This window comes from Callithrix jacchus, chromosome 6, assembly GCF_049354715.1.
Source record: "Callithrix jacchus isolate 240 chromosome 6, calJac240_pri, whole genome shotgun sequence".
Lineage (NCBI taxonomy): Eukaryota > Metazoa > Chordata > Mammalia > Primates > Cebidae > Callithrix > Callithrix jacchus.
The window spans coordinates 141,238,511-141,249,814 of record NC_133507.1 but is presented as its reverse complement, the minus strand read 5'-3'; the positions used below and the strand labels follow the sequence as shown (position 1 = coordinate 141,249,814).

Genomic DNA, 11,304 nt, shown 5'->3' with positions numbered 1-11,304 from the left:
TAGCTCCAAGGTTCACGGGGTTTATTAGGGAGTCGGGAGGGAGCCCAGGAGTCCCCAAGCCACCCACATTGCTCCCTGGTTTGTGACAATCCTGCCTGGTTTTCTCTGGTCCTTTCTGGACAGAGGCTGGCCAAGCAGGCAGCAGCCTCCGGGGAACCGGGTAGGAGCTGAGGGCTTCTGGCAGTCCCACTCAGAGGATGATCTGGTTGGTGAAGCTTCGGCTCAGCTCCTTGTGTGGCAGAACAATCGAGTTGAGGATGAGCACCTCGGCAGGGATCCGGACTCGGCAACCTGCAGTGTGAACGAGGACACCAGGGGGAGGTCATGGGAGGGGGGACGGGCAGGAAGCTGGGGGCACTGCCAGCAGGGAGGGATCCCTCCTGCCCATCTGTGCCCCTGGCCTCATGCCCCGGTGACTCACACAGGGCCTGGCACACAGCAGGCCCTTGGTAACTGTTTGTAAAAAGAAGAAACACGAATGCACACAGAGGAACGAATGCTCCCTGGGGCCATGGCAATCAATGGTGGGGTTCCCCCAGCCCTGGCCCCCAGGAAGCCATACCCAGGATGGTGATGGCAGGGAGCAGCTTCCCGTCCTTGAAGAGGCTCTCACTGTCCATTCGGGCTCTGGGATCGTTGGGGTTGGGGTCATTGGGGGTACCCTCCACTCGGGCCCAGCGTCCCACAGTGCTTCCCCAGCCCACAATGCTATGCAGAACACATGTGTGCTCCTGCCAAAGAGGACGGTAAAAGGTCAGGGGAAGGCGGGGAGGCAGCAGGAACAGGAGGGTGTGAGGTGGGCCAGATGCATCCACCCTTCTCTGTTCTCAGGGGATACCCAGGCCCTCCCCGCAGCCTCTTGGGGTACCACATGCTGCGGGGTGCACTGGTGCCTACCTGTAACGTGGCTCCATGAAGGACAATGCTCTCCCGGAGCCGCACGCCCTCACCCACAGTCACCCCCTTCCCAATGGAAACGTTGGGGCCCAGCTGTGGAGAGGAGCATACACCGTAAGTCCTGGGGGAACTTGCAGGATCCCCAAATTCAACAGCCTTCTGGAACAGATAAGGCAGAAGCGACCTGCCCGAGGCCACATAATAGACTGTGACAAAGTGGAGAAACCGGCACCCAGAACTCCAGCAGCGTGGGTACCCTCCATCCATTGGGCCCCACCCCTCCCACCCTGAGGCTGGGCCCCATGCTCACCACAGCTGAGGGGGCCACCTTGGCCGTCGGGTGGATATACACATTCCCTAGAAGCAGAAGAGAGGCCCTGGGGGCAAACACGCAAACCGTATTTGGATAGGGGAGAGGCAGGGATTGAGGCTTCAACTCTGGACTCGAGGTCAGGAATCCTGGTTCAGAAGGCACAGGGGCTGGGTGGAGGCCGAAGATTAGGAATTGGGGCAGGGTGGGTACCTCGGATCCGTGGGCCCCCTGGGATGTGCTTGGCCAGCCGTTCTGGGTGAGTGTTCTGGTATCGGCTCAGGTAGAGGCGGGAGGCATAGAGGGCTGAACTGGGGGCCACAAGGTGGGCAGGTACTCAGGGGTCAGCAGGACCTGGGCCCCCCACCCCTAAGTCTCAAATTCCCAGGGGACCCAGCCTTCCATACCCTGCAGACTTGATCTGGCTCCAGATGCCATCGGTGAGATGGACATAGATCCGGCCCTGCCCTGCCAGGGCTGAAAACACATCCTGCTCTAGGCGGATGGTACCTGCCCCCGGCCACAAGCCTGGTGAGTCCTCCCTGGCAGAGAGGAAGAAGGCTGACATCAGTCCCCTAGCGGAGCCCCGACTGTGGGGCTAACACAGTCTCCCAGGGACAGCCGTGGGAGGAATTCCTACCACCTAAGCCCCTCTCCAGGTCTGGTCCAGGCCTCTCCAAAGGGATGCGTACATCCCAGGAACCTCTCCCACCCAGTCCCAGGTCGGGTGGGTGCTATCACAAGGGAGCCCCAGGCAGAGACCTGCTTTCTATCCCTGCCCCATTTCCAGAAGGAGTTCCCCCCATGTTCACGTTCCCCTCCCCATTCAACCCTTTATCCCCTCCAAGTTACCCTCCCCCTCATTGGATGGAATGAAACACAGACACACTCACCCCAGAGCAAGGCAGCTGGTGAGGGCAGAGACAGTCACAGAAAGAGAGGGAGAGAGAGATGGTAGAGATGCCAGCTCAGCAGAGACAGAGACAGAGAGGCCAGGAGAGATGGAGAGGGAAGCAGAGACACAGGTGGAAGTGAGAAATGGCTATGAGCGGAGGAGGCCTGAGATGGGTGATGTGGAGGTAAGGCACAGACCCCTAGAAGGGAACAGCTTCTAGGCCTAGGAGGACAGACCCACGGGACTGTGGAAGCAGAGCTCTGGGTGCTATGTTCCTAGGGGAGCCTCAGCCTGAGAGTGTGCGTGTCTGCCTGTGTGTGCACGTGCACACGTCTGTACCCGAGCGTGTGTGCACCCAACTGTGTGCTACCGTCTGTTCTGAAAGACGTCTCTGGGACACTTGGGGCTTGGGAGAAATGGACCAGAAGGGGAGTGGGCAGGCAGTGACAGAGGAGGAACTGGGATGGATAAGGAAGAGGGACAGAATGAGGTTAGAAGGGGAGGGACTCCGGAGGCTCTGCTGTGAAGGGAAGTGGAGAGAAGGGAGCTGGGAGAAGGAAGGTGAGCAAATTGAGATGGAGCCTGCAGAGACTGGTGTGTGCTGGGGTCCGTGACTGAGGGTACTTGGGGTCACAGGGCTATGGGGCCTGCCTCACAATTGCCCATCCTGCTGATTACGCTGGAAGACATCCCGAAGAGGCTTCAGGGCTTCAGGAGAAAAGAGGTAGATGCCACAGTTGATGATGTCGCTGATAAACGTGCTGGGTTTCTCCACATAGTGCAAGACCTGAGGAGAGGGCGGGCTGGGTTCAGTAGAAGAAGGGACCACCGCCACAGTCCCCAAGGCCCTCTGATTTCCAGGCCCTTCCTGCCTCTCCTCGCTGCTGCCCGGGTGGCCTTGCTAAAATGCAGTATGCATCCACATCCTGCTGCTGCCTGGCTTTAAACCCTGAGATGACTGCCCTTCTTCACCTGATTCACCTTCAGATAAGTCCAGACTCTGTGACTTTCCCTGCCCGATCCTCCCCACCGCCTATCTCTCAGACATAATTCCTCCTGCCTGCACGCCTGTGCCTGCAATGCCCTTTGTCAGGTCTCCATCTGGAAAGCCCACCTTTCCTAGCCCAGGTGACACTGTCACTCCCTCTGTGCGTCCTCTCTTGCTGGCCTCAAAGAGTTAGCTACTCATGCCTGGGCACTCCTGGGGTCTGGCCACGACTCACCCATGGCATTTTGCAAGGGTGACTTTTGATGCTGCTGCTTTTATTAGAGTGCCAGTGCCCAGGAGGCACGAACTGCGCCCTTTTGAGTCTGTTTCTCTCGCACATACCTGGTGCTGAGGATAAAACTATGTATGTGCATGTGTGTGTATTTATATGTATGTTTTATATTAAAGCATGAATAAATAAAAGGGATATATGAGGCCAGATATGGTGGCTTATGCCTATAATTCTAGCAATCTGGGAGGCTGAAGTGGGTGGATCACTTGAGGTCAAGAGGTCAAGACCAGCCTGGGCCATATGGAGAAACCCTGTCTCTACAAAAAAAAAAAATACAAAAATTAGGCCAGGCGCAGTGGCTCACCCCTATAATCCCAGCACTCTGGGAGGTCGAGGCAGGCGGATCACCTGAGGTCAGGGGTTCAAGACCAGCCTGGCCAGCATGGTGAAATCCCGTCTCTACTAAAAATACAAAAATTAGCTGGGCATGGTGGCATACACCTGTACTCCCAGCTACTCGGAGGGGGCTGAAGTGGAAAGATGGCTTGAACCTGGGAGGTCGAGGATGCAGTCAGCCAAGATCATACCACTACACTCCAGCCTGGGTGACAAAGTGAGACCCTGTCTCAAAATAAATAAATAAAGGGGAGGGTATGTGAAAGTCAAGGGGCTTAGGAGAAGGGAGTTTCACCAGCAAGGACAGAGCCCCGCTGCCCTGCCTACCATGTTCCTACCTCCAGTATGTTATTTCCTGCTTCCAGGCCTTTGCACCTGCCTTTCTCTCTGCCTGCAGTACCTTTCTATCTCCTCTGTCATCTAGACAAATCTGACTCTGCTCAGACCTTGCTTCCTCCAGGAAGCCCTCCCCACTCCCACCACGTCAAGGTTGGGTTGGGGCCCCCTTGGTGTTCCCATCATGCACTGTGCATACATTTATTAAAATACCACCCCCAGGGAAATTAACTATTACCCTCTCCTCCTGGTCAGTCTCTCTTAAAGGGATATAAATAAGATGATTAATCGGGAGTGTCTCACCTGTCTGACAAGACCAGGGCCCACCCCATACTGTGCCAGCATTCTCTAGAGGCCTGAGGTGGGGGGGATGATGACACAGGGTAGGCGCCCACCCAGCCCCCTTTCTGCTCTCACCTCATGCGTCTGTGGATTCTCAACGATGCAGCCGTAGTTGAGGGATTGCGTCCTGTTAGCCTGAAAGACAGACACACCCGAGACAGTGACCCGCCTGCTCCAGGGCAGCCAGGTTTGTTTTTCTTCCTTTCCCTCCCCTACAGCACCTGGCATGCAGCTCTGCCACTGACAGGCCTTCAGCAAGGGTGGAAACTGACAGCTGCCCTCCCCCTCCCTACTTCTGAACAGCCAGAGGGCTCGGGGTCTCCACTAACACCTCCAAGCCTGCCAGAGCAGCGCATTTCCCTCCTGACACCATCTCCCACACCAACTCCCAGGGCGTCCCGGCCTCCCAACACCCTGTATTCCAGGAAGCTCTTAAAATTACTTCCTCTACACCCTCCAGCCCTCCTGGCCCCCTCACCGTTGTGCCAAGGAGTAAGAAAGGGTGACGCTGGCGTCGGTGGGCTTCCAACATAGCACTCAAGGGGAAGTCAGAGCAGACATCAGCATTGAGCACGAAGAATGCCTCAGGGCCCCCAGCTAGGATCTGGTCTCGAAAATGGTAGAGACCACCCCCTGTGCCTAGGGGGGCAAATTCCTGCAGGTACCTGTCCCCAGGGACCCCAGAGCCAGCTCAGCAGATCTGACAAGACAGATACCGTGAGCCAGGGCACCTGACCACCCCTGCTCCCAGGGGTACTCCTGCCCAAGGTCCACAGAGAAACTCCATATATTCAGGAATTCAGAGATGTCCAAATAATCCTTCTAGTAGGTGAGGATGAACTCCAGCAAATGCCGACTCAACCCACTCCCAAGAACTCACAGGCCTAGGGCATTCCCAGCCTCCCATATATGAATGTGTACACAAACACCTGACCGGAAGGTGAAACTCCTGCTGGGCAGCTTCGAGGAACTGGGTAAGAGGCTCATCAGGTTGGTAGAAGCCAATGAGCAGAATCTCCTGCATCCCAGGGACCTGAGGACAAGGGAAGAGGCTGGGAGGAAAAATATCTAATAGGAGGGGATGTTGGGGAAATCCCTGGTGCTGGCCCAAAGTCTAGAAACCAGCTTCAGTCTCAGCTGTGGGGCCCCAGGGCACTTGACACGCTGGGCTGTTTTCTCCTCTTGACAATGAGGAAGCTGGAGAAAGTCGAAGGCCTGATCTTTTCTTGTTTTGTTTTGTTTTTATGAGAAAGGGTCTTGCTCTGTTGCCCAGGCTGGAGTGCCGTGGCATGATTTTTGGCTCACTGCAGCCTCTACCTCCTGGGCTCAAGCAATCCTCCCACCTGAGCCTCCTGAATATCAAGGACTACAGCCATGCCATTACCTGCCTCAGCCTCTAGAGCAGCTAGGACTACAGCCAGACCACCACACCTAGCTAATTTTTAAACTTTTTGTAGAGAAGGGGTGTCTTGATGTTGCCAAGGCTGGGCTAGAACTCCCAGCCTCAAGTGATCCTCCTGGATTGGCCTCAAAACTGCTGGGACTACAGGCATGAGCTGCCACACCAGGCCTAAACTTTCAATCAATTATTATAATCCCCACCAACCTGAATTGGGACTCACTCTAAGAAAGACTTTGCCTACCAAGCTGCATAAATCCATTTCCCCCGCTTTACTATCCATCAGCCTAAGCTTGATATAAGCATGAGCTAAGGGTACCATTTATCAAGGGTCAATGTTGTGCTAGGCATTTTACAAATGTCATTTCTAAGCTTCATCACCCAACAAAGTAGCTCTAATCACCCCCATTTTACACATAAGGAAACTGAGTGTCAGAGAGGGTGTGATATTTGTTCAGGCCTCACAGCAGGCATCGACTGAATTCAAACCAGAACCTTGTCTGTCTCAATACTAAAAGCAATAAAGAAATGAGTATCACGGTGATCAAGGATATGAATTTGTGTTTGGTTATCACTGGTCTCCATGCCACCTCGGCTTTACATTGTCTCCAAGATCCTTGTCTGATCTCACATTCCCTACTTTAAAAATAGGAGTGAAATCTGAGCAGGAAGAGGCCAGATGAGAAACTAGACTGGGGAAGACAGCAGGGCAGCTGTACCGCATAACTTGAGGGGGTGCCATTCACATTGTCATCTGTGAATGATGGTCCTTGGAGTTATGCCTGGTTGGAAAAGGGGGAAATACAGCATGAAGACGAGCAGGAAGTGAAGTAAGAGAAGGGACCCTGGAGGTTACCTGGGCACAGGCCTCAATATGGTGTTGGATCATAGGGACCCCTGCCACAGGAAACAGTGGTTTGGGCACCTCAAAAGACAAAGGTCTGAAGCGAGTTCCTGGGAGAGGAGAGGGGAGAACATTTCAGAGCCTCCTGCCTTCCTCTGTCCCCATCCCACCTACCACTCCAGCCCAACCTCCTCCTCCAATTCCCCTGGCACCTCACCCTTTTGAGGGCCTCCAATCAGGATCACCGCTTTGAGCATGATGGTGACTGCTACCTAAACTTCAAATCCCAGCAGAGAAATCAAGCTCAGATCTCATACCCCAACCAAGCCCCAAAACCCAAATAGCAACACTTAGCCCTCTCCCAAGATGTAAACCCAAAGCTCAATATAGTCTCTGCCTGGACCCAACACCTCACAAATCCCACACATCTCAAATCCCAGCAGAGAAATCAAGCTCAGATCTCACACCCCAACCAAACCCCAAACCCCAAATAGCAGCACTTAGCCCTCCCCCAAGATGTAAACCCAAAGCTCAATATAGTCACTGCCTGGATAGAACCTCACAAATCCCACACATCTCAAATCCCAACCCAGATTCCAGTCGGCCTTCAAACCTCACAGTGATTCCTCCCAAATTCTGAAATTCACACCCCACAATTTGATCTCTAAAAGACTTCCCTCTGGCCATGAACGAATTCTGCAAATTCAGAAACCTGGCAGAGACCCCCCTTCTCAGACCCCAAACCTCAAAATACTGAAGCCTCAAACCCACTGATTCCCAGTGTTGTGTCTTCATTCTAGATATTAAGCCCTGAATCCCAATAGTGAACCCTGAATATTGAACAGCAAACCCCGAGTGAGCCTCAGATATTTAACTTCAATCCTGAACATAACCCTCAAGTAGTGAACACTGATCTGAATTTGATGAACCCCTAATTCCAGCAAAAATCCTCTATATGCTGAACATGAATCCTAAAACTAATCTCTACATGTTGAACCCCAAATCAAAAGACAGGTTCCCTTGGCATCCCAAACACTGAAACTACTGACCCCGCCCAGTCCTAATACGGACGACTGGGGTCTAAATCCCTGGATTCGGAAGATTGATTGCTGACCCTCACAACCCCGCAAGTGACTGTGTACAATGAACCCTGGCCTCTCATTGCCAAGGACTGTGGGACCAACACAGCCGCAGGCACACCGAGGGCCAGCCGGGACCTCGGAGCCCGCCCTCCGTCTTGTGGCCATCACCTGCCCCTTACCCCTTCCGCCACCGCTCCACCAGCTCAGTTTACCACTAGCACCCTTTACTCCAGCTCTGCCGCCCGCTACAGCAAGCTCCTTCCGCGCACGTGTCTTCTCGCAACTCGCGAGAACTTATTCGCAGGGTCTGTCGGGAATTGTAGTCTGAACCTTTCCTCGCTTTCTAACTTTATGGGAGAGGAGAGCAGCGCCAAAGCCTAGGCGTGGCCAAGGGATCGAAGGGTGGGGCCTAAGAAGGAGACACTGGAACCTAAGACTGGAACCTGAGCTGTCGGCGAATGGGTCTCGGGGCTGTAGCCGAAGTGAGGAACCGGGACCCAGAGGAAAACGGGACTGAGGACCGAAGGGGTTGTGGCCAGCCCTGGAAGGGGCAGGGCCAAGGGCAAACAGCCACGAGGGGCGGGGGCTGGAGGCGCTCAAAAGAGGAGAAGGCCGAGTCCCAGCTCCCGCCGCTGGTCCCGCTGGAAAGTGAGGGCGCCTTGGACGGCTAGGGCAACCCTATCAGGTTGACTGTGTGAAATGCAGCGTGCCGCTAGGCGCTCTCCAGACTTCCCTGTGACTCCAACAGGCTGTGACCTCGGCGTGGGGGGTCTGAAATACGTGTGGGCGCGGGTGCGGGGGAGAGGAGATGGCCACGCGTAAGAGCAGAACAGACGCGGAGGGTCAGAGAGCAGCTTTATTAAGCAAGCTGGAACCCACCCCCCGGGCTCGGCGCCAGGGCGGAAGGTCTAGGGGTGCCGTTCAGGCCACGTCAACGCGAGCGAAGCTCTGGTCCATGCCCAGGCTGTTCTCCACGTACACCTCGTACTTTCCGCTGTCCTGGGGAGTGGCTCGGCGAATGGTCAGCGTCGTGGTGGTGCTGCCGATCTCGAAGAACACCCTGCGGAGGGGCGGTGGGGAGGAGGGCGGAGCCGCTGTCGGTACCCGGCGCACGGGGCCGGGCTCCTTACCCAGCTCTGTTCCTCGCCGCCCAGTCCCCGCCCCCGTCACTCCCGCCGCATTTCTGGGCTCAGTCCCACCCGGGTCCCAGCCCAGGCCCTGCCCTTGCCACAGGTCCCGGCCCTCGCCTGTCGTCCTCCTCGATGTCCTCCCCGTCCTTGGTCCAGCCCACGTCGGGCGCGGGCTCTCCCAGGATCTCCGCAGTCAGCGTCACGGTGGTGCCTTTGCGCGCCTTAGTATTGTCGGGTCCCTTCTGAATCTTCGCCGGGACTAGAGGAAGGGAAGGGGAGCGAGACCCCGTGAAGGACCCGGAGATGAGGCACGACAAGGGCATCACCTCCCCAGCTGATACTCGGCACTAAATACAGATGCATTTAAACTCTCAGTGTGACGTTGAGCGAATCATTAGCCTCTCTGGTTTCGTCTCCTCGGCTGTTAAAGGGACTTATCCCTATCCCTCCTACTTCTCGGGATCGAATGGAGGAGGATCAAGAGCAATAAAGCGAGCGAAAGCCCCTGAAAGTTCACACATCTCGCGGTGCCTCAGACACCGCTGCGGGTAGTGGAAATTGCCCAGAGTTGGAAGCCAGAAGACCCGGGTCTAATCCTGGCTCTGCCCCTGGCTTGCTGTGTGACCTTGGGGCCCTGGAGCCGCGTGATGGAAGCCCACCGCAGACTGCTCTGCCTGGGTGGGGCTGGATCCCGAGGTAGGAAAAGACTCACTTGGCTGGCGCAGCGATGCGCCCCAAGCTGTGCCCGGGTCTGAGCTGGTGGGGACCCTATAGCTAGGCCCAGGGCTAAACACGGTCAGCTGGACCCGTATGCGGGCTCTGGCTGAGTGGAGCTGGTCTGCTCCCTGGCGCGGCGCCCGGGGCGCGCGTACCTTCCACGAGGATGCGCGCCGAGTCGGAGCACTGGCCAAAGGGGTTGGTGACGTTGATGCTGTACTGGCCCAGGTCTGCCAGCTCGCCGTCCCGCACCACCAGTGCCACCACGTCAGGGTCCTCGAACACGTAGCGGTATTTGGGCCCGTCACGCAGCTCCTTGCCGTCCTTACTCCAGCGGATGAACGGATCCGGGAAAGCCGAAATGCGGCAAGTGAGCTTGGCCGCGCTGCCCTCGATCAGCACCACGTCCTTCAGAGGCTCCAGCACCCGCGGCGGCCCCTTCTCGCGCAGCTCCTTCCGGGACCTACCCGCGGGCCGAGTCAGGGCCCAGAGCTCTCAGGACAGGCCGGGCCAAAGCCCTTTCCTCGAGCGCATCACCTCCTGCCTGCCCCCTGGGCCCGCCAGACCCCTAAACGTGGGGCTTGTGGGGAAGAGGACTGCTCCTGAACTGCTGCCCTGATCGGATGATTCATTCCTGCCGGCCACTCCTCCACACCTCAGTAACGACCCTCACCTAAGACCAGTCATTTCAGAGGTTCCTGACGTAGCTCAGGGTTCCCCCAAACCCCATTCAAGAATGTACTCTCTGCAGCTCCCTTCCTCCACAGGACTCCGGGGCTCCCTCTCACCTGTGGCCCCGATAAGAAGCCTGGATGCGAATGGCCGCACTCTGGACCTGTGGGTCATTGATGTCCAGGGTACATCCAGGAGGTGGGGCAGAAGCCACTGGCTTTTTGGCAGGAGCTGCTTTAGACATCTGGGGAGTGGGCAACAAATGTGGGAGTCCAGATTGAGACAGAGACTCCCACCTTCAGCCCTTTTCCTCCCTGGTCAGAACATTCAGTGGGGTGGGGGAATGGGAGTGTCTTCGGCTTCTCTGAGGATCGGACTCACCGTGGAGGGATCCACCTAGGACTTGAGTCGACTGGCTGGGTTGCAGGCAGCACAGAGCCCTTCTGGATGGCACAGTAGGGGTGCAGGCAGGTGCTCAGTCCTGGGCTCGGTTTTATACATCGCTCCCCTCCTTGCCTTGTTTGGCGTGGTTGCCCCAAGCCCCCCGGGACCCCATCCCCCACCCTCTGACCCAGGCAGGCTCTTTTTTTAGCCTGCAGATGCCTGGGATGCTGGCTCAGCCGCTGGGCTAGGCCCGGTGGGGGGAAACCTGAGCAGCTCTGGGGTAAGCCTCGCGTCAGCACCTGGACAGCTGGACAGCTGGATGCCACCCTGTCCCCTCCCAGAGCAGGGGGTATCCATTGGACTCCCAGGAGGACCAGATTCAGCCCCTAGCTGACGAGACATCCAGCTTTCTGGGGCAGCTTCTCACTCAGATTGGGCTCTGGACAGTCAGGCAACATGCCCTGTTAAGGTGTTTGAGTGTTTGGAGGGGGGTTGTCCCTGAATAAAACCAGAGTAGCATCAGGCTTCAGGGCCCCTACAGCTAATGACAACAGGGCCACATGGCTGTCAAGACCAATCCAGAAGCCCTTTACCCTTTCCCTACCCACCAACCCCAGGAGTCCAGGGTTGTCACTTCCTCACTGTGCCCCCTGGTGGTAAACTGAGATAAACCAGGAGGG

General features: G+C 56.5%; 2 protein-coding genes across 11 annotated transcripts; both read right to left on the bottom strand.

Moving 5' to 3' along the window:
* Positions 1-8,007, bottom strand: GMPPA (GDP-mannose pyrophosphorylase A). Of its 10 annotated transcripts, none has more exons than XM_054257970.2 (14): positions 7,901-8,007; positions 6,857-6,916; positions 6,652-6,749; positions 5,326-5,429; positions 4,875-5,061; positions 4,472-4,531; positions 2,759-2,889; positions 2,101-2,115; positions 1,615-1,749; positions 1,421-1,518; positions 1,208-1,254; positions 898-990; positions 563-731; positions 1-291 (listed from the first exon to the last, which is right to left on the bottom strand). In XM_054257970.2, exons 2-14 carry the CDS (start codon positions 6,894-6,896, stop codon positions 191-193), a joined length of 1,278 nt encoding a protein of 425 aa, XP_054113945.2. In that variant the 5' UTR covers positions 6,897-6,916; positions 7,901-8,007; the 3' UTR covers positions 1-190. The 10 variants fall into 10 exon arrangements, with proteins under 10 accessions (XP_054113945.2, XP_054113953.2, XP_008997800.2 ...); XM_054257978.2 differs by having other exon boundaries at positions 563-627; XM_008999552.5 differs by lacking the exon at positions 2,101-2,115.
* A 491-nt stretch (positions 8,008-8,498) lies between these two features.
* Positions 8,499-10,707, bottom strand: SPEGNB (SPEG neighbor). The gene is made up of 5 exons (XM_035305861.3): positions 10,622-10,707; positions 10,357-10,484; positions 9,724-10,031; positions 8,969-9,110; positions 8,499-8,781 (listed from the first exon to the last, which is right to left on the bottom strand). Exons 2-5 carry the CDS (start codon positions 10,482-10,484, stop codon positions 8,643-8,645), a joined length of 717 nt encoding a protein of 238 aa, XP_035161752.1. The 5' UTR covers positions 10,622-10,707; the 3' UTR covers positions 8,499-8,642.
* Positions 10,708-11,304: the final 597 nt, after the last annotated feature.

Coding starts and splice junctions, on each gene's coding strand:
- GMPPA (XM_054257970.2), bottom strand. CDS start 6,896: ATGCTCAAAGCGGTGATCCTGATTGGAGGCCCTCAAAAGG. Junction 1,255..1,420: donor AGGGGGCCCACGGATCCGAG/GTACCCACCCTG, acceptor TTCTGCTTCTAG/GGAATGTGTATATCCACCCG. Junction 292..562: donor CCCTGCCATCACCATCCTGG/GTATGGCTTCCT, acceptor TTCACACTGCAG/GTTGCCGAGTCCGGATCCCT.
- SPEGNB (XM_035305861.3), bottom strand. CDS start 10,484: ATGTCTAAAGCAGCTCCTGCCAAAAAGCCAGTGGCTTCTGCCCCACCT. Junction 10,032..10,356: donor GCTTCTTATCGGGGCCACAG/GTGAGAGGGAGC, acceptor GCCCGCGGGTAG/GTCCCGGAAGGAGCTGCGCG. Junction 9,111..9,723: donor GGCGCGCATCCTCGTGGAAG/GTACGCGCGCCC, acceptor CCCTTCCTCTAG/TCCCGGCGAAGATTCAGAAG.